This window comes from Argiope bruennichi, chromosome 3 (genome assembly GCF_947563725.1).
Source record: "Argiope bruennichi chromosome 3, qqArgBrue1.1, whole genome shotgun sequence".
In the NCBI taxonomy this organism is placed as follows: Eukaryota; Metazoa; Arthropoda; class Arachnida; order Araneae; family Araneidae; genus Argiope; species Argiope bruennichi.
This window is the reverse complement of record NC_079153.1, coordinates 946,352-969,888: the sequence shown is the minus strand read 5'-3', so window position 1 is coordinate 969,888 and position 23,537 is coordinate 946,352. Positions and strand designations below refer to the sequence as shown.

The 23,537-nt window shown below is 32.4% G+C and overlaps 1 protein-coding gene across 2 annotated transcripts in view; it reads right to left on the bottom strand.

The window, feature by feature from the left end:
* LOC129962701 (collagen alpha-3(IX) chain-like) overlaps window positions 1-23,537 on the bottom strand; it is a 167,479-nt gene that overhangs the window by 113,254 nt on the left and 30,688 nt on the right. For both annotated transcript variants that reach the window (XM_056076633.1, XM_056076634.1), the window contains exon 3: window positions 1,353-1,415. In XM_056076633.1, the coding sequence (XP_055932608.1) occupies window positions 1,353-1,415 (63 nt within the window). The remainder of the gene's footprint in view (window positions 1-1,352; window positions 1,416-23,537) is intronic.

Genomic DNA, 23,537 nt, shown 5'->3' with positions numbered 1-23,537 from the left:
TATAAAGAATTCTAGATTTGAAAGTGAAAATAAAATAGCAATTCATATTCAACAAGCAAAGTCATTTTTTCCCTTGATTTCGAATATTGCCTTATTTGCAACAATTTCATGCAATGAGTTTTAAAGAATCGAAAACACAAAAATAAAACTTTTTTTCCATGCTTATTATTGTTTATTTTTCTAGTTATAACCACATAGATACAGATCTGAAATTGTAGGAAGATCAAGAAAGAGTCACAGAGCTTTCTACTGATTGCAGAGGGGTTTTCTTCTTCTACCGAAAGGAACAGCTTTCTACACTGCAGTGACATTTAAACTCTGAGTTGAATCGCCAGCAAATGCGGCCCCTTTTCGTGGAAGGAAGAATTCGTGTCATCACAATTAATATGTCTCACGGCGAACTCTTCTTATTCAAATGAAACGGGGATCGAGGGAATTCGGATATGAAAAAAATACAGAGAGCTAAATATATTTCAGAAATTGTGCAACAAAGACATTGGATACAGTACTTATGCTTAATTCGTGAAATTAAGTTAAATGAAAGTTAGGTAAAAGTAGCAAATTGTAAATATTGTTTAAGATTTATATATAAAAGGAAAATGCATATTGAATTATTCCTGAAATGAACATGAAAAAAGTAGGGGGCAGAAAATTTTGAATATGTAATATTTTCATTAAAAAATGCTTATTAAATTACGTTTGCACGTTACGTTCATAAACTTTATCAAAGGCGTACATAAGTATTAACCCTTTGTGTACACATTTATTTGAAAATGTTTTTGCACTTGGAGTATATTTCATTTTGTTGGCAAGTAAGAACAGTAGATTTTATGCAAGAATTCATTTATTTTGTATTATTCATTATATGCACTCCGACTTAATATTGAAATAATAATCTCGTCTCAATTCCAGTGACGTTTCGGAACGTCATGCGTGTCTTTGCCCAAACAAATGCATGACGCATTGATACGTCAAATGTAGCCAAAGGGTTAAAATCCCTTATGAACAATACACTATGCATGCCCCTATTTTAATGGTTCAATATCATCCTACTATTGTGAAAGGAAACGTCGAAACTGTTTCCCAATCTTTTACTGTTCATTTTGACATTTTTCTTTTTCCTACCCAAATGGATTCGTACCGTTTCGTTGAATTATCTTTGGGCAGTTTCTAGTTCTGCTGGTCATCGAGACTTGGCAGATGCTTACTTTCACTTACGAAGGAGATTATTAAAAGGACAAATCTTACGGATCGACGCGAACAAGAGCACGGATATTTAAAATCCTGCAAATTATATATTTTTTTAATCAATAAGGTGCTTTCTGAAAGGACGCTTTGACAGGCAAACTTACCTGGCAAGTCATCTTCTCCCGGCCTGATTTCAGGACATATGCTGACACTATTTGATATATCCTCTGAAACACAAAAAAGAATATGTCAGATCAATAATTGTAAGAAATTAAATACACAAAATTTCGCGTTTCAATTTAAAACTCATTTTAACTGGTTTCATTAAAAAGATTAAAACATCTACAAATAAGAGTAATTACGTTCTTCCAATAATAACATGAACGTACCAATAATAACGTACAAATGAAAATGGAATGGTGCATTCAATGCATTCGTCAAATATATAGAAATTATGTACAGTGTCTCAAAAATGTAGAACAAGCATGCATTTCCCTAAATATTGCACTTAGACCTGTACCTCTAGTTTTCATTCAATGAGATAGGCAATGGCATGAAAATCCGTTGTTTTCTGTAAAAATGGGCAGTAAAACATTTTTAAAAAAAATAAATTTTTATGCGAGTGAAAGAGTGTAAAAATGTCAATGAGTGCAATAGTTTTTTTATATTCATCCATACGCGCACAACGCTTCTATCTAGAAAATTGGATGAGAGGCGCTTATTTTAAAATGTAGAGAAGCCTGTCGCAAATTTGGATAGAAATATTTGTTACATTCAAATTTCGGCATAAGCACAAATATTCATTATATTGAAAATTTAGACGCTGTCTGAAAGCAGCAGTAGAATACTTAAAAAGGAACAGAAAGCGCTTGCTTTGCATTTTTGCGAGTGAAATCAAATTTTCTAATGGAGCGGCATGTTTCAGAAACATTTTGAAATAATGATGATTTATATCATCATAAAAATTGGCCTGGTAGCAGAAGAATACTAACATCCTTTTCATCATTTCTAGAATCTGTTTAGGAAATGTATTTACCGAGCAGTTTAGCGATAAAAAATAGCAGAATTCTTACTTCCCAAGGGAAAAAAAAAAGAAGGCATTATATAAAGATACAGAATTTCAAATATTGACTTATTTATCTTTTCAAGTTGTCCCCGTGCTGTTACACAAACAATGAGTTGAGGACTCATCGCTCCAAAAACGAAATGTGCAAATAATTGAATGTAATGACTGACATCCGTATTGCATTTGTGAACAATAAGATCGCCAAGCGTTCTGCATTGGAGTCCCACTTCAAGGTGTAATCAAATGCTTCTTTCTTCAGAAATGTCATTTGGACAGACAAACGTCGCTTTCAACGAGATGAGTGCATGAATCGTCAAAACGAACCATTTTCAAACAAAAAAAAAAAAACTATTCTTCTTGCTGGAAGCTCATCAGCAGTAATAATTTTCTACAAATATTTGGTGTAACATTTTTAGTTTTATTGGGTCCTATCTTGTACAACAGTACATTGAATGCGAGACCGATATATTCAGTTCGCTTTGAATGAGCTCTTTGGTCTTTGAATGTATTTTAACAAATAGAGTCTTAAACAGACGGTGCCAATTCTCTCCATGCGTCAGCTGTAAGATGGTGCTAAATTCCTTGATAAGTGGACTGCCTTTGAAGGACCAACCGAATTTCCTTTTATATCACCTCTTGTTTTCTTTTATTTATGGGGTTGTTTACGTTCTTCTATGTATAAAGCGTCTTTTGAAAATGCAGTCAATTTTAGCTGGCGAATTCAAGAACTTTGTCTTAATGTCACAAGTGCGAAGCTCAATCGGAACTTTGCATAGATATCGAAGGTGTTCGTTTTTGAACAAGCTTTCTAAATACTTTATTCATATTTTTCTATCTTTTTTTCATAGTTTAATGAATGAATTTCTACATGATTCCGGACTTTAGTTGCTTCTTGTGATATACATATTATTCTTGAAAAATGCAACAAAACGCTCGTACATATATCAGCCTGAAATATAAAAAATAATATAAATGAATGAATTTGCCTTTTAATTTAATAGGTTTATCGTTAATTCAAAAATGAGATTTTGTGTACTTATAGATAAGTGTAAAAAAAAACAACATTTTACTGACTGAACTTTCTGCGCAATGGGGCAGTGAAAAAAATTTAATGTTTGTAAATTTTTATTCTTAACCTTTACAGAAGCCAAATTATTTTCAAACATCTTGGTACTGTATTTGGCGAACTTTGCACTGGGAAGCATACGCATTCCATTGGAATGTGTATCCATTAATAAGGGAAATAAATGCTTGTTTTATTTTTTAGGGATACATTCCATTTAACAAATGTATCTAAGATTAAGATCAATTAAGTATTTTTTTAAAGAAACATATATACTGCTTGATGCGGCTGAGAAACTTTACAATGTATTGGAGTTTGATTGCATATTTAACACAAAAAAATAATTTAAAAGAATCAAAAACCTGATTTTTTTTCATTTGAAGTTTATTACAATAAAAGAACGTGAATATAAAGGTTTATTCACTTATTTATTTGTCACTAGTCTTCATCCATTGTGTCTCGTTGTCTTTCCATGCAGCACTTAATAACAAGAACTTTATAAGTTATATATGGACAGCAAAGGTCTTCTGAATGCGTCTTGAAATATTTTTAAAAAAATTAACTAACGGTGCTATTTAATATTTTTGAATCAGAAGTCATGTGATTATATAAATATGCTATAAACTCCATCGCACATTTCGCATTTATTACCTTCGTAGCAAATAACGACCGACATAAAAACCAAAATCTTTTAAGCGTTTATAAAATACAATATACAGGATTTAAATTTATTCTTTTGCATACATATTTGGTATTCTTTTTTTCAGAATTTATTAGAAAATATAATAATGGCTTGGAATTCTAATATTTTATTAGATTTTTTATTTACAAATTGAAATTGTCAAATTTCAGAAAAATTTCATCTGTTGATGGTAGCGGGATATTTTTATGAATAGCATTGAACGATCGCGTTGCTCATACGTCTTACCTTTTTCTATTACAAAGCTGCTGCCAGAGACAACGGAGAAGTACAACCTGATGAGGGGTGAGGCTCTCTCTTTTCGCGTTTATATAGAATTGGGGGATTCTATTTTTATAGTATTTGAGTGAATATTATTTATTTACATGCAAGAACGATAGTCGTAATCAAAAAAGTATTATGCAGATATTGTTATATGGTTAGACGCTATTCTGTAAGTTGGTTTTCCAATATCGGTAGTTAAGTAAAAATTTGCAGTCGATGGGACATATCGTCAATATAGTATTAGAAGATATTAGTTTTTCTTAAACAATTTATTTAAACCCCTTCTCCTTTTCTTGGCATGTGTAATCAGACAAAAGTCACACAATGTATCCGATACCTTATGGAAATCGGAGAAGTATTTATACCCACTAAATAAATTAATTTTCAGCCAAAGACTATGCTCCTATAAACTGTATTCCAACAAACATTCTCAGTCAGCGGGACGCAAACATCGTTTTTACTTCTGTGACAATTGCTAGCTAACTGTAGCACGTCTTGTAGCTTGTGTAGCAGCGATTCTGCAACAAAAGCATTCCGATGTGCCTGCCACGTCTTTCACTGCCAGTGATTAATATTCTTTTAAAAATTCTTATTTGAAACAAACAAAAATTCTTGTTTTTTGAAATTTAACCTTTCGATGCATCATGTAGTCACATTTTTATTTGCATTTATAAGCTTTCCATGATTGTCTCAAAGCCACCAACGAGCGATTGGAAATCCCTTTTCAAATGCGTCTTGATAAACATTTGCAGATATATGACAAGAGCGGAACTAGAATTAGATTTAAACTGGAAATTTGGAATAAGACCACAGTATCTGTTGTATGAACAATTCTACCAATAAAAATACTATTATTGGCGCCAATAAGTCATCAGAACGCTCCGCCTACTAATTTTGTAGCGCCATTAAGTGACCAAATGACATAACCCTTTAATGTGTGTTCCTGTCAATTTTGGAAATAAAGCAATGGTGAAGCAGTCCAAGATCATTTTGTGTTTATTTATAAGTGACTGAGTTTTCTAAAAAATTAGCTATCATGGGCCATAATCACTATCAAAATATTTCAATTCCATCGTTAAAAAAATGCATTGCTAAAAAGGGATTTTAATTTTTATTGCAGAATTATTATAACGTGATTTATGTCCCTGGGATATTATTTAATTCTCAATGTAGCCAACTAGCCCATTTCATTTGTTTTGTTAAGATTTCACCAAAAAAATGAACTAAAATCTTTTTAATAATTCAGCTATTCAAAACACGTATTTTTCTCGTAAAAAATGAAAAGTCATGCATTTTTAAGTTAAGGAAAATAAAACTATTTTCAACTTCTGATTTTGATTCCAAAATGTAATATAAAATACTGAATTAATTAAGATTGATCTTTAATTCATTACGGCTGATGTTAAAAGGGTTTTTTTTTATGATTTTTTAATTTAACGTATAATAGAGCACTCTTTGAATAAGATTTCCCTATTTTCATATATAAAAACTGAAAATCCATTTGTTTATTTATTTGAACCTCATGTAATTTATCGCTTGATTCATCAGTTCGAATTCATCTCTTCATGAATTCGAATGAAATTTGATATTAGAGACAGGAGTTAATTATAACAATTTCCGAGAAAAAGTTCATATTTTTAAAAGAAGTATCGATTCCTTGAATACAGCTACTTCTTTTGTAACTTAGCTATTCACTCATAGCAGTATCAAGCAAACATTCAAAAGTTTTGTTGATTTTAGAACCAGCAAAATAGTCGGCCGTTACATCTTACCTCGGATACAGACATTTGGTGATTACTATCATTTGGCATGGTGGTAATGAATGATGTCAAATGGTTTACAATAAAACAAAAATAAAATTATTTAATCAATCAACATATTTAATTAATCAACATGAAAAGGCTTCTTAAAGGCTATTTTTCATGTAAATAACATGCCGATTTGATGAACCAGGGGGTCAAAATTATTGAAAACGAAAAAAATAGTTTAAAACCCTTATCTTCAAAAATATTTAAACTTTAAGAAAAATAAAAGCTTGAAAATATGAAGAATTTTATGCTCTTTAATTTGATATAAGTCTGTAGTGTGAAAACGGAGGAGGTTTTTAAATATTCAAGAAAAACTAAAATGTTTGCCGGTAAACATCGCTGCAACATCGGCACCGATGTTTACAGAAGGTATTGCAAAATTCTACAGAAAAATTTTGAGGAGTGATAATAGGAAAAAAGGCGATACGAATTTCCGAAGAAATAAATATAAAGTCGCAAACGATGGTGAAAAATTATTTAGTGGAATATAGATACAGCATACATTTACAGCACAGACATTTTAATATAAGAAAGACTTTAGTGTGAGAGGAGACAATGGAAACTTTTATAAAAATTTCTCAATGTTGTGGCCGCGAAGGTCATTACACAACCGATACCGACGTTTAAAGGACCACCGGACGCGCTCAAATATATCAGGTATGCTTGCGATTTCTCCAGCAGCGACGACTATCCGTGCTATGAGATTTTCCACTGTATCCAAAAGTGTCTGATAAACAAGAGATTTCATGTGGCCCAGAAGAAGAAATCCAAGGGATTCTTCTTCTACAAATTCTTGCAGGAAAAAGTGCATCTTCCTGTGTGGCACCAAGTATTCAGCGTGCCGAATACACAATTCAACTGTAACTGATCGCGTGCTTGTCAATGGGGTATCGGCAAAACTCTGCAAAACTCGGTTTTCTGTTTCAGGTGTGTACACACTGCGTTCTTACCGTGCATTTGGCCTCGTTATTTTGAAGGGTCCTGTCTCCATGAACCGTCGATCAATATTTGCAAAGATGCTGTGAAGTGAACAACGCCTATTTGGATATTGCTCTTGGTATATTCTTTCTGCTAGCCGTCCATTGCCATTCGCTCGATCGTAAATTAAATTCATATCCGCGTATTCGTCATTTGTGAAATTTAACATGTTGTTTACGAATGAAACTTATCGACTATCAATTCTGCACTGCTCTTTAATGAATGCAAGCTGCTTTTATACTCATGGAACCATCAATTCTGCAATGCTAGCTGCCTTTATTTTTCTCGAACGCATGAAAAATTTACATACGAGAAAACTTCTTCTTCTCGATTATCTTGTTCCAAATCCTCGCATTCATAGGGCCATTCTCCAGGCTAATTGTCTCTTCTAATGTCTGTATTTGCGAGTTTCACAGAATAAACGACTCCTGCGACAATATATTTTATGATAATTTTTCATCTCCTTAATGCCTACTATCACTTCTCTAAATTTATATTTCGAATTTGGCAACACCCTCTGTAAACAACGGTGCTGTGTGTGTAGATGTTGACCTATAGCTACGAAATTTGGCACATATATACGAGGGTTGGAACTTTAATAGTGGCAAAACTGCTGCAAAAACGCTACGTAACAAAACCAAAGAATGTTACGTATACTACACGTTAGCTACATACCTACCTAGCCTCTCAACAAAAAGACTCGTCCTTCCTACGTCACGCGCATCCGGAGTGACACGAAGAACTGATCCTTGTATCAACTTGCGGTCTAAAGTAAGTGTTGTCAGGATGTTTTCAAAACAAATACAACGAAATTGGATAAAAATTGAATGTGCCAGAGGTCATGCAGCGGAACAATGTCATGTAGGGTTTCAAGAGGATTGCGGGGAAATCTGCTTTAGCTTACAGAACTGTTGCAAGATGAGTAAAAGCCTGCAATGAAGGACGCCAAAATGTGGCAGCCATGCATAGGCCAGGTCGTCCTAGTGTCAGCGAAGCAGAAGTGCATGCTGTTGCCGCACGAATGGACAGTGATCGATGCCAAGCCATACGTGAGCTGGCCCGACAGACAGGATTTGTGCATACGACTGTGCTGCACATTCTGAAGGAACGCCTGGGCATGAAAAAAACTGCTTCACGATGGATTCCACATCATTTGACGTAAATGCAGAAAGGGCTACGATACGATGCTGCTCGAATCCATCTGGAGCGCTATGAGTGCGTAGGAGAGGCGTTTTTACACCGTATCATTAAGCTGGATGAAACTTGGTCAGATCGTACCAGCCAAAAATGAAACGCCAATCAATCGAATGCCGTCATTATGGGTCACCTCGAAATTCGAAATTTCTTCAGAACCCCAGCAATGTGAAAGCTATGCTGATTCTCGTGTACGACTGTGATGGTGTCATCCTAACGCCAACCGTTCCCCCACAGCAGGCTGTCAATGCGCAGTATTACTGCTCACTTTTTGGAGCACCATCTTAGACCAGCTTTGAGAAAAAAAAACGGCGACACTTTCTGCAGAACGTCCCTATCATTTTGCATGACAATGCTCGGTCGTATGCAGCGCAAGCTATGGCTGATTTACTTGATCGATGGGGCTGGGAAATACTTTACTATCCATCATACTCCCCAGATCTAAGTCCTTGTGATTTTGACTTAATTCCTAAGATGAAGAAACCACTTCGTGGCATTCGCTTCAAAACTATTCTAGAGATTCTTGCGGCAGTAGACAGGTCCATTCGAACTATCAACAGAATAGGCACTGCTACAAGTGTTCTGCGACTTCCACATCGTTGGGAACGGGTTGTACACAATGCTGGCGACTATATTGAAGATCTGTAAAACATGGCGACATGAATCACTTTTGTATTCCATGTAAATAAATAGTTGCTACTATTAAAGTTCCAATCATCGTACTTTGGAGCTCGGGATTATGCACCTCGGAGCTTTTTTTTTGAATTTTTAATTAAAATTTTGATTAATTAAAAATTAAGTGAAATTTTTAAGTTTTTTCACTATAACTTCCAAAAATATTTTACATAAAAAATTATCTTTTCAATGATGCTAATGTTTTAACCAATAAATTAAATTTCTATTTTTAATGAATTTTTAAAAATTAATTTAATTATATTTTTCATCATTTATTTTGCACAAAATAAAAATAAAAATTTAAGCTGCACGAGTATATTACGCTTGCATTGTAAAAAATTAGCTTTTATCAACGTGGTGCCATTAAAGTGGCAAAAGCTGAAATTAAAAAATAAGTCAAATATTGCTGCAAATTAAACCTAGAGAATATTAATTTCCAGTACGTGTCTATATGAAATGGAATAAATCTGAAACGTGATATTTTTCTTAAAAGAAATGAATGCGAGGAAAAGTTTTCTGTGGCGCTTAAGACAGCAATATAATTAATTTAGTTTAAAACGTAGATAGTTTATTGTTTACAGGTTATCCACTCTGATCGCTCAGTCGAGGCTAAAAGGAAATGAAACATTTTCATAGAAATATTTCTTCACATCCAAAAAGATTAACTGTTTCATAAATGTGGTATTGACCTTCAAGAAAAAAAAATTATTTTTATATCTAAATCTATGCTCATAATAAAGATGTGTGTGTGTGTGTGTGTGTGTGTGTGTGTGTGTGTGTGTGTGTGTGTGTGTGTGTGTGTGTGTGTGTGTGTGTGTGTGTGTGTGTGTGTGTGTGTGTGTGTGTGTGTGTGTGTGTGTGTGTGTGTGTGTTGGCGCTCTACAGGTCAGACCGTTCGACCTACTGCTACTAAATTTGGCACATGTATAACTTAAAAGGTCAGAAATATGCACTTCGGAGCGATTTTTTTTTAATTTTTACTTAAAATTTTAATTAATTAAAAATTAAACAAAAATTCTGCGTGTTTTTTTTTTTGTTGTTGTTGTTGTTTTTTGCGATAACTTCCGAAAATACTATCGCACAAAAACAATTTTTACATGAATTTTAAGTTCAAAAATTATCTTATTAATGATACCAATATTTTAACCTATAAATCAGATTCCTTTTTGGATGGAAAAAATTTGCTTTTATTAACGAGGAGCCATCCTATTGACAAAAGTTTAAATTTTAAAAAATGAGTGAAATATTATTGCAAATCTAGAAAAGTACGATTGTTCAGAACGCGTTTGTATGAAATAAAATAAATTAGAAAAAATAATACTTCCTAAAAAATAAAATAAAGGCAAAGTTTTCTATGATCTCTTACAATATCGACATTCCTAATTCAATAAATCAGCTTTATTTAAGGCACACAAGATTTAATATATATCCTTTCAATTCAGGGCGCAACGGCTAATTTGTAAATTTTTAATAATTGAAATGCATGCATTAAAATGATATAAATGAAGTAAATAATAATATAATATGTAACTTGAGTCTATAAATGCTCTAATAAATATCGAATATTTAGCTTTTATCAAGAACCCTCTGCTCTGTGAATCATATTTAACAAAATACTCTTGAGATGCTAATATTTTATACAAAAAGAGTTGCACTCCAATCAACTAAATTAGTCACTAAAACTGACTGATTTTTAAAAATTTGAATATCACTATTCAATAAAAGCGGGTGATTTTAGACCACTTCATCGATCGTTTCAAAGTTGATACCCCACTTAGCGCTCAGAGTTCCTGGATGCTGATTGGCCGAAGATTATGCAAATGATGATTGTTCTACACTATTCATAAACTAACTATTCTAATCTATTCAAAACTTCATAAATCGATCGATTTGATAGTAGAAGATAGAAACGTTCATTCATTTATTTAAAAGTTGGTGTGTTCTAGAATATTTCGCAAAATATGATTGTTTAGGATCAAATGACTGTATAAAATTTAGACTTCATAATTTTTTAAAATATATTAATAGACCGAAAAAAATGAAATATTGTAATTCACATCAGTTCAATCCTTTTGAAAATAAAACTAAAAACTGAATTTTATGATGGATCTGAAAATTTTTGATGAATAATTCTTGAGATATTACATAAATTATGAAATTTATTCTGTAGTGCACATAAGTTTTAAATACTGAGCGACTCAGCTATCAGTATTGATATTAAAAAAAAAAAAAAAATGCTTGGTTTCAGTAAAAAAATATTTTTTTTTCTTATGTATTAATTGCAGTTTAATCATTTTCACTTTAAATTAAAGTTGCAATTTTATGAGAGTTGACAAAAAATTAGAGAGATAATAGTGCATTATGGCTTAAGGCATTTATAATATTATGAATGAATTAAATGGCTATCAAAATTAGAGACTTAAAGCATTTTGATGAAGAAGCTATTAAAAGAGAAGTCACATAAAATATTTGATTGAAAATGTTAATGAACCTTATAATTGGCGAACCAACTGGTTGCCAAAGGCGGCTATTTTAAAATAAATCAATTCTATGTGATATTTATGATGTTAATCCGTACTGTGATTCTTATTATTTTAAAATTTATTTTATATTTAGAAAAAATTTTTATAAAATTATATTTTTTAAACAGAAATTAAAAAATATTATATGTATGTATTTTTTATCTGTTTAAACAAAAAATGATAGTTCTATCCAAGAATATATATTCCTGTATAAAATATCTTCAAATATATATATAATATTTCCAAGTAATTGTACAAGTCTGGTTTTAAGTTTCTTCCTGTCGCCATCTATCGGTCATAAATATTGCATAAACGAAATATCAAACAAGTTCTTCGTGATTCGTGGTGCCATCTAGTAGTTATCAAATTAAACCTTTTTATAAATGTATGTATGTGTATACATATATATATATATATTATTGAATTCCTTTTTATTTTTCCACTAAGAAAATGCAAAAAAATTACCAGAAGAATCCAAAAGTTTACAGTCAATGTGATGCTTCATCACAAGAGAGTCGGTCAGAAGAGAGAGAAAAAAAAAATAGAAATGACGAAACATACATGAATATAAAACGCCCACTGTGCAGATAAATTTTATTTCAGGAAATGAATTTTACTTAAAAAGGAATACAGATATTAGCCAAGAATAAAAAAATCTCCAAGATAGGTTAATAGTGTCATTTCTAAAACACAAATTGATTGGTAAGTATCCGAATATTGAGTGACTAAACTGTAAGTAAGTATATTGTCATACTGAATATTTTTGAAGTGATAAAATTCGAATACTTGAGGAAACTTATTAATTTAAAATAGTTTTAAAATATTTATACACATTTGATGCGTTTCTTTTCTAAACAAATGCTAATACTAAGACATTTATATAAAGACGTTGCTTATTTTAACAACCTAAATGATTTTTTGACATATCGTTGCCCATTTTGTATAAAGCATATTATGAGATTTATCTAAAGAAATTATTTATTTTTACTATTTTCTGAATTTTAACTTCGTAATGGAGAATTGCAATAACTCTTTTTACTGTTTATATGAGAAATAGATTAATAGGTTTTATTTTTAATTCGTTTATTTATTAATATATATTAACTACTCCGAAACAGCAGACATCCTTGCGCCACGATATGCCATTGGTACTTACCACATCTTAAATGTGGAAATTTAAAGATGCTTTTTTTTTTTTTTGCCCTGAAAAAATTGCAAATTGAGATGAAAAATTATCATTTTTTAATGAGTTGTTCTATTTATTTTGACATTGGTATACTTTTTCTCAGGTTTGCTGATTTCTTTCGGAGCTATGCTGTGCGTTGGAATAAACTTAGCTTACGGTTTTATTAACTATGGAGAATCGAGTCCCGGGGAATAATGTCATATGTGAAACGAAATCAGTTCCTGTGATATACAAATATTTTCACTTAATAAACAAAATTGTTACGAATTTCGTTTTTTTCTGTCATTAATTATTTAGCCTAATTTTTTAAAATTTCATTAGCCAATATGTTTATCCATTAGGCCCACCAGATAGCAATACATTTTCCGATAAATATTGTTTATTATAAAAATGAAGACAGTATTAAGCGTGCTGTTTTATTGCAACTGGAAATGATATGCAAAAGTGTGCAGCAGTTATATATCCCTAAAAAAAAGTACTTTCAAGAAAGCGTTCGAGAAATCGCTTTCGTTCGGCTACAAATGTGAGATTTTTTAAGCTGAATACATATTAAAAATTCATTATATATTTGTGTAGTTATTAAACATACTACACGAATGCTTTGCGTATATTCGATAACTTTGACATCAAAATGAATTTTACTATCATACAGTGGGGAAAAAATTCTCCATTTTTGTATTTTTCATTTTAAATCATTGTTTCGTAACATTCCATCTCTCAAAAAAGGAAGTAATCAGTTCAAAATGTTTAGAAAATGTCTTTTTGAACTGATTTACTGGGCAGTAAAACAACAGGCATATCTTTCAGAGGCATATCTGCTGAAAATGGTACCCATGACAAACATCAAAATACCGCTTCCCTTCTATAAAAATAAATGAATAATAAAAAAAAAAAATTTTAATTCCTTTCTTCTGTTTCCTTTCTATTCCCAAAACTTTATGGCTGGGAAGTTATTAAAAGTGTAATTATAGCCAAATAATAACTTCCAGGGCATTTTTTAACTAGTATCATTTTGCTGCATTCGGCGACACATCGTCCTTTAACTTAAAATTTTTAATAAAATTGCTTTAAACTCTCTCAATTTAGTAATAGTACTCTTACCACTTTAATGAAATTGCTTGCAATTATTTAAAAACGGCTAAAATTTAATTCTGTAGAAAAACATAATATAAATATGTTTTGCATTGATTTCATACTTTTAGATATTAAGATAAAAGGCATTCAGGTAGTTTAATCGACTAAAAAAACAAAAAACAAAAACTTCACATATCTATAATAGTCACAAAATTGTAATATATTACTCGTTTATCTATAGAAATTCTAAATATCCATAACTTGAAATGGAATCCCTTTATATTTTCCCGGGCCATATTGGAAATGAGAATAACACATTGTTCCAATTTATTTGTCACGAAATTGAGATATCCAATCAGCTTGAAAAGAGAGGCTGTGTCATTTTATCTTCACGTTTGCCGTGGGGAAACATGACAAAGCTGTAAAATCGATCGCCTATTAAAACGATTCCATGAAAAGATTTGAAAAATGTCAAGCACAGCCCCCACTAAAATAGAAACCCACAAAGCATTTGTTAAATATTATTTTGTTTTGTTAAACCCAGCTTGAAGAGTACTTCTCAAGTTATCATCAAAAGTTCGACATACTCTTCCACACATGATTGGAAGCGTTTCGATTCCCAACAATCAGCGAAACAGAAGTTCAGAAATAAATGAACTTTTCTCTTACATGCAACAGAAGGATTCCTCAAATTTGCGTCCTTCCGTAACGGAGTCCAAATGACTGTTCGAATTGTCGCATCATTGATTCTGAAATCAATGCTGTTAAATTCATGTCTTCATATTTCTGCTTTTTGCGAATTTTAATCATTTATAATACTTTTAGTTATCAAAGGATTTATTCATTGCACGGCTATTTTTTTCTAAATCAGTTTGTAATGATAATAACCATCCGCCTTCATCTATTCATTGTAAATAATAGGCCAAATTAAACATACATTACCCCCAGCTAAAACTACTGAAATTATTTCGGTCATACGACTTCCATATCAAACATATGATGCTTTTCTCTCAACCATCATTTATTTCCCAGAGATATTTCAAAATTATTACTTAATTGCTCTGTTTGGAAAGTCCTTGACAGCGTTTGTCAGTCATAATCACTCAATGAGCTATCCAATTTGAATTTTATACGAAAGCGCATGATTCCTCACTATCTTCAGATCTATCCCTCCCATATCTAGTTCCGAGAAGTATTATTAAAAAAATTAGACAGAGCTCCCTAATTAAACAACTGGATCGATTTCATCCCTAATTAATTTCACCAATTTGCAAGAATGGCAGAATGCAGTCATAATTTAAAATAGTGCTTATTTTGATAAGATGCCTTTCATCAAAATGAGTCGACATGACTATATTAATATCACCAGTATGATCACCAAAGGTGGGTAACCTTAATAATGTTAATTTACTCATGCCAGTCAATATTCTTGAATTACTTCATATCACAACAAAGGTATAATTCAAATATAGTTAAACTTGACCAATAACGATGCAGGATTCTAATTTGTTAGCTATATTTCAAACTGACCAAAAATGGAAAAAAATAGGCGAAATCATTCAAGTTGTTGAGACTGACGACTGTGCCATTTAACAGTATTTTTCAAAATGTTGGTGAATTGAATCGACGACCATTGATAACGTATCACAGGATCGAGGACATTCATACGAAATAAAAACTTTCGATATACGCCTGTCAAGACTCTCTCCTCAGAGAAGGTACAGTGAAGTTGAGTAATTGCTTTTCCTCCGAAAACGGAGAAAGGTGGGGAGAGGCTTCGACCCTTGATTTCATGTCACGAGTTTCCATATGAAATAAAACGTTTTGAAATTGAACTATGGTTGGTGTTAACGAACGTAACATCGAAGATTTCTGTTTTTTCAATATCACTGGGAAAGGCAGGGAGGAGACCCTTTATGACATACGTAGAGGGCATGAGCTTCCATACGATCTAAATTTATCGACGTCGATTCAGAAACTTTGGCTGGCGCATGTTATTGAAAGATTCTCCACAGAGAATATGTGGTGAAGCTCCTATTTTCGATAATTCTCGAAAAGGGAGTGAGGAGGACGACTCTTAGTGAAATATGCAGAGATCATAAGATTTCACGTGAAACCGGCAAAATCAGACCAATGGTTGGGGACATGGTTTCCCTCATTCTTTTAAGCATTTAGATTATTATAATTATTAAATCTTAGTTAGTGATTGTGTTGGAGGGAATTAACTACTTTCGCTAATATGAAATTAATTTGATGTTTGACTCTTGAATATTTATATATATATAAAACTTGTTCAATATGAAAATATTTCGGATGCTCACAGCAAATATTTTTGTTATCTACGACTTCTGCGTCTTTTGTTCGTAAAAAAAAAGCGATATATATATATATATATATATATATATATATCGCTTTTTTTTACGAACAAAAGACGCAGAAGATATATATATATATATATATATATATATATATATATATATATATATATATATACAGGGTGTTGCCGAATTCGACCGACTAATTCAAAGGGGTGACAGTAGGTATCAAGAGAATAAAGAATCACCATGCAACATAGGGTCCCAAACGACGTTTAGGGGGGTGAAAATCGCCAAAATATAGGGAATCGGCAAACTTTTGGGAACTGTAAAAAATTGATAAAAAAAATAACTAAAGGTGTTTCAACTATGAATTTTTTTTAAGTGAAAGCACATTCTAAGAGGCTATTTTTCATGTAAGTAACATGCCGATTTGATGAAGAGGATCGTAAATTATTGAAAACGAAAAAGTAGTTTAGAACCCTTATCTTCAAAAATATTAAAACTTTAAGAAAAATAAAAGCTTGAAAATATATGTCATTTTATACTCTTAAATTTGATATAAGTCTGTTGTGTGAAAACTGAGGAGGTTTTAAGATATTCAAGAAAAACCAAAATGTTTGCCGGGAAACATCACTGCAACATCGGCACCAATGTTTACAGAAGGTGTTGCAAAATTCTTTTTAAAAATTCTGAGGAGTGATAGTAGGTATAAAGGCGGTAAGAATTTTCAAAGAAATATAAACTCGCAAACGGCGGGGAAAATTTATTTGCTGGAATACAGATACAGCATACATTTGCAGCACAGACATTTTAACATAAGAAAGGAGACGATGAGAAACTTTTATAAAAATTGCTCAATGTTGCGGCCGCGAAGGTCATTACACAATCGACACCGACGTTTAAAGGACCACCGGACGCGCTCAAATATATCAGGTATGCTTGCGATTTCTCCAGCAGCAACGACGATCCGTGCTAAGAGATCTTTCAATGTATCCAAAGGTGTCTGATAAACAAGATATTTTATATGGCCCCAGAAGAAGAAATCCAAGGGATTAAGGTCCGAGGAACTTGGAGGCCAATCAACAGGTCCGCCACGTCCCATGATATGTATCATCTAGTTAGTTACGCACAGAATTCAAAAAATGCGCTGGTGCACCACCATGCATTAACCACATGTTCTGGTGTGCAATGGCCGGTATTTCCTGCAGTAAATCCGGAAGGACGTGCTGCAAGAAAACAAGGTACTTTGTGTCACTGAGGCGTTCGAGCCCTGCATTTGGCCTCGTTATTTTGAAGGATCCTGTCTCCCGCAACCGTCTATAAATATTTGCAAAGATGCTATGGTGTGGACAACGCCTACTCGGATATTGCTATTGGTATATTCTTTGTGCTAGCCGTCCATTGCCATTCGCTCGATCGTAAATTAAATGCATATCCGCGTATTCGTCATTCGCGAAATCTAACATGTTTTTGCGAATGAAACTTATCGACTATCAATTCTGCACTGCTCTTTAATGAATATAAGCTGCTTTTATATTCCTCGAACCATCAATTCTGCAATGATCGCATCTTTTATATTCCTCGAACGCATGGAAAATTTAGATACGAGAAAACTTCTTCTCGACTACCTTGTTCTAAATCTTTGCATTCTTAGGGCCATTCTCTTCGCAAGGCTAATTGTCCCTTCGATGTCTGTTTTTGCGATTTTCACAGAAAAAACGTCTCCTGCGACCCTATGTTTTATAATGATTTTTAATTTCTTTAATGCCTACTATCACTTCTCTAAATTTACCTTTCGAATTTGGCAACACCCTCTGTAAACATTGGTACCGATGTTGCAGCGATGTTTCTTGGCAACATTTTAGTTTTTCCTTGAATATCTTAAAACCTCCTCAATTTTCACACTACAGACTTATATCAAATTAAGGAGTATAAAATTCCTTATATTTTCAAGCTTTTATTATTATTTTTTTTTAAGTTTTAATATTTTTTCAGATAAGTGTTAAAAACTACTTTAAGTCTAAGCTATTACTAAGTTTAAAATAGGAAAAAAGTGGAAACTCTGTCTGCATTTTATAGTAATATCTTTTTCAAAAAGAAATCGAATGTTTATTTCACATTATTAGAAATAATAATTTGATTATTATTCCTTTCTACACCATTTATTTACTTCTTTATATTTCATTGAACTTGCAGATGAAGCATTCTTTTGATACTTAAGTAATGAAGGTTTCGAAAAATCTTTTTTCTCTCACCAGCTTCCCAAACAAGATAATTTTCATCGATTTTAGTTTAATCGTTTAGTTTTTGACTTTTTATTGGATCAATCGAATACGAAAAATAAATGGACATATAGATTTGGAAGTGAATCACAAGACATGTAAAAGATACTAAGAATATTGAGCTGAAATTTAAATTGTTATTAACTTTAAGTTTCTACTAAATTCGAGTACATCCGTTTGGTTATCAACATCCGTGCTGGAATCGTTTGGAATCATTTCAAATTTTGATTGCTTATTTAAAAATAAACTTAAATTATTTAATTTTTTAAATAATTTAATTACTGGGTGAATTAAAATTTACTGGTGAATGTTCTAAAATATTCCACCAGCTATATAAAATAACCTTATCTACGCGCGGTTTCAGAAGTAGAGATACGCTGCGTAATAGACGATCATGCTGCTTGTAAGAGTATTTTATATTAATTTCTACGTGGCAAAGTCGAAAAAAAAACCACACTCAAAGCCTCCAAACGCCGCTGCTCGAAGTCGGGTGTCTTTTTAATTCTGTCTTGTTTGGTAGGCCTTTATGGAAATCCACAAAAAATGGTTCGTTTATTCGTTTGATTGAAATGGAAATTTTTGCTTTCTTTACAAGCAATCTCAGGTTTCGTTTAAATTAATATTTTTACAAACGGACGGGAAACATCTTTGGGGAGAACGATGTTTCAGGATTGCATGAAATCGGTGATATTTATAATAATTTTATACACCTGTTTAAAGAGAATTATGGGAAAAAACTTTTCTATTTACAAATAGATATCGCCTACAATATAACTTCCGATATTTTTACTAAAAGTAAACATTACTTTTTACTGTAAAATATTCGTGATATCGGTTTCATGAACTAAAAATACAAAAACAGTGTTTGATTGATATTAAAAGAATTTGAAATATTTTCTGGGCAATTTTTAACCAAAATTAAATTACTTAGAAATGTTTGCTTAGAAACACAAGTGTAATTTTTACTCTAAAGAATTTCAAATGAGTTTCCACATCCTGAATAATTCAGCATAGCGAACTGAAACTACACAATACTGTATAAAGTGATTGATGTCCCCAGAATAACATTTATTGTTCGTAGTTTTAGGCAAATTACGAAAATATTTCAAAAATGCTTTTTCAGTGTATCAAAATTCATTCTAATTTTCATAATCTTAAAAAGATATTTAGATATAAAAAACCCAAAAAATTAATAGTTCTCTGAAATGAGAAAGTTAGGAAATTGAAAAATAAATCAACGACAAAAAAAATTATCTCAGTAAATATAGTTATCAAAAAAATGTTTGAAATTTTATATAAGCTTAAAATCCTGACTTAATAAATTTTTAATAAAGTGTGTTGATTTTCTGGCACTATTCTGCTTATAAATATCTTTTTAAAAAATTTAAGCCAAAGAAAATTTGCATTACTACAGTGCCGGTAAACGCTCGTCTCATTTTTATTTTTTTAAAGTTTCGTTATATACAATTAATAAAAATTCGTACATATTTCATATTTATACATTGAAATATATTTTATACAATGAAATACTTATAAATATGTATTTCAACTTATCTTTGATTCTCCCTTCTTAACATACGAATTTATGTCACATCCCAATTAGATTAGAAAATAAATTTAAAAAAGGAACAAAACTGTTGAAATAACTCAAATTATTATTAAAATATTTCTAAGAAAAATATCGCAATTGAAGCACACAACATCTAAAAAACGAACGATTACATTCAACTTATTCCAAGTAGAAAAAAAAATCCTGAAGATAATAGTACCGGGTGCGTTATAAATTCGTGCAAACTTCAAAAAATCATAATAAAAAAAGTAATGCTCGAAAAAAATTGCGGTTTGCGGGAATATGTTCAGAGAGCCTTTGGATTTCGATATTTACATTAAATAATGTATTTAAAAATGACCGATAGATGGCGCTCACACGGTCATACCGAGGCGATTTATGAAAATCAGGAAAAAAGAGCACAGCAACATTATAGTACATTTTATTTTAAAGCAAAGGATGCTCAACATGACCGCCACCACAAGGTGTAAAGCAAGTGAGGCGTGTAACATGTCGGCATCGATGCCACCAATGACCAATTGAATGGCATCTTCCAGTTCCATCAAAGTGGCAGGAGAGCTCCGGTAGACACGAGACTTTAGGTATGCCCACAACCAAAAGTCTGCTGGAGCAAGATCTGGCGATCGTGAGGGCCACACATTCTTACATCCTTGGCTTATCACTCTGTCCTCAGTGAATGTGTCTAGGAGAAATGTCTAACGGAACTAGCAACGTGGGGCGGGCACCATGAAGTTGACGGAAGAATGCATGAAGTTGACGGAAGAATGCACGTCTTTGCTGCAAAGCAGGCATAACGTGGGCATGCAAAAGCCTAAGACAGCCTTCTGCAGTGACGGAACAGGTTTTCCAACCGGATACAGGACAACTCTCTTAAAAAAAAAAGGGCCTAGAATGAACGACGCAGTCAAACCGCACGAAACAGTCACATGCAGAGAATGTAGTGATTTGGTCATGTACACACGAGGGTTTGATATCGCCCAGATTCGACTGTTTTGCGTATTGAAGTCACCATCCAATGAAAATTGGGATTCATCTGTCCACATGATGTTCAGTAACCCTTCTGGGTCACGTTCCATTTGTGCGAGCACCCATGTTGCAAAGGTTTGTCTTTTCTCACAATCAGCTGGCACCAACTGGTGAACCTCTATCTTGTACGGATGCAGTTTCAAGATTTCGTGCAGAATGCGTCGGATCGACCTTTCCGGAATTCCTGTTACTTTACCAGCTTCACGTGCACTGCAACTCCTCGTTGAAGTCTCGGCTGCCACATTTCTCATAACCCTTTGGATACAGGGATGCGGTCAGCGCTGACGGATGGTCTGCCATTTCGTGGACGATCCTCTAATCTTCCCGTTTCCTCAAAACGGCGGACTGAATTCAATATCCCATTCAATGAAGTTGGGTTTTTCTTCGCCTTAATTCCTTTCACCATCCGTAACTGTCGCAATGCTTTAGTCGCGGATTCACCGTTCTTATAGAACAATTTCACCACTAATGCTCGATCCGGTAGCGATAGCATGCTACTGGCGTCGAATGGCAGATCCATTTCCAGTCTTGTGTTTTATAGCTATGCTGATTTGCATAAACCGTCTCGGATATATGACGTGTGAGCGCCATCTATCAATCATTTTTAAATACATTTTTTTAATGTAAATAACAAAATCCAAAGGTTCTCTGAACATATTCCCGCAAACCGCAATTTTTTTCGAGCATTACCTTTTTTATTATGATTTTTTGAAGTTTGCATGAATTTATGCAGCACCCGGTATACAAAAACATTTAAACATATGCATAAAAAGGAAATAATGGGATATTTATATCAATTCTATTGTATTAATGTAAGAGGCATTTGAGCTATTGAAGTTTTTTAAGTGATTTTTTCATTTTTAATTATTTAAGGTTTTTAGTTAATAGCAATTTTAAAATAAAATTTGAGTGATTTGATGAGCATGTCAGTTCATGAAAAGTCGTTAATATTTATGTCTACGTCAACTTAATTTTTACTGTTATTATTATTATTTTCACTCCTATATTCTCAGAATTTCATGCGTTTCGGTATCTGAGTAAGCTTCATCGAAGTTACAAAAACCATAAATATCCAAATCAAGGAATCTCTTTTTCGTCATTTAAGGAGCTCGGATATCAATTCAGAATGCCCCAATTTTTATGCTCTGACATGGTTAGGGCAATCGAAAGAAAAAGAAAATCGCACGCATTTCTTCTTTCATTGAAGTGAAAACAAAATGCGAGTAAAGCCCTGATCGAATTCGATTCGAAAATTCCGCCCAGGAATACAGAAACCATTTTATTCCGTCATCAACAGAGTCCAGAACTAGTTTCTTTTACGAGCGTAAAACGTTCAGCACCCTCTCTGATTGCTCGAACGGACACCCGGGTGCATCTTCACCCACTCCTTCCGTGCGTAGGCTCGTTGTTTGATCAGCTTGACATTTGAGGCCCATATTTTGACGCTTAATCGCCAAAAATCCAGCGTTTTTGACACTTCATATCATTCATATCCCGATCACGTAATTTATGGCGCTTCTCTTTAATATGTGGGTTGGTGTTTACACGGCTTGAATATAAAGAGAAAGCATATGGTTACATTTAAGAAAATGAGATTTATTCAATCGAAATGAATTTTATGCTTAAAAAAATGCCTTCATTATTTGCTATGAGGGCTTATCAAGATCCTTCTCATTTATTTCTTCCCTTAGAAAGTATGGGAATGAATTCGTCATTAGTCATTAGAAAATGAAGAGAATGAAAGATGAAACTTTATAAAGAAAGAAGAAGGACTAAGAAATAGAAAAATGTTATCAAAAATATAAAGGCAAAAGCAAAGCTCTTAAATAATGATGAGTGAGTTGGCGATCCAATCTCGTTTATATCATATTTTAACTTTTAATAAGTATTTATAAATGATCCACTTATCATATTCAATGGAACTTTTTTTTTCTAAACCTAATTACATCATCTCGAGTTTTTACAATTTCTCTTCCATCTACACATCTGAATCAAAAATTCATTTCTAGTTATAAGAATAATCAATATGTTTTAAAAACTTCTTCAGTTTCTAAGAATAATGCTAAGCAACCTATCCTTTCATATATTTCACTACAATTATCAAAGAATCATGCAAACCAACTATCATTTCTGAACGGCTTCATCCAAAAGGGATCCGAATTCAACTAGAATCAATGTATTAATATGTCATTACATTTTTGAAATATTAAAAGAAATTCTATTATCATTAGGAGTTTATAGTTGTGCCAAAAAGCTTTAGAACAAGAAGCTCGAGAAGTAATTGAAAAAAAAAAATTATGAGCCATTTCCCAGCTTCCAGATTTCAAAAAAAGTAAAGTGAAATAAAAGTGAGATAAAAGAAGGGGGGGGGGTAATCTACCCAACGAATAAATTCCATCTGAACAACAAAAATCAATAATAATAACATTAGACAAATAAATGCATACTGAAACTTTGATTACTTGTAGAATAATAGTGCATTTATAATATTTCTTGATGAATTTCTATAGTTATGTTATAAAAAATAAATAGATAAAAATTTATTTTAAAATTTAAAACACAGAAAATTATATTGTTTGTCAAGATGTAAGAATAGATAAAGCTTCCAAAAAATCACAATCGC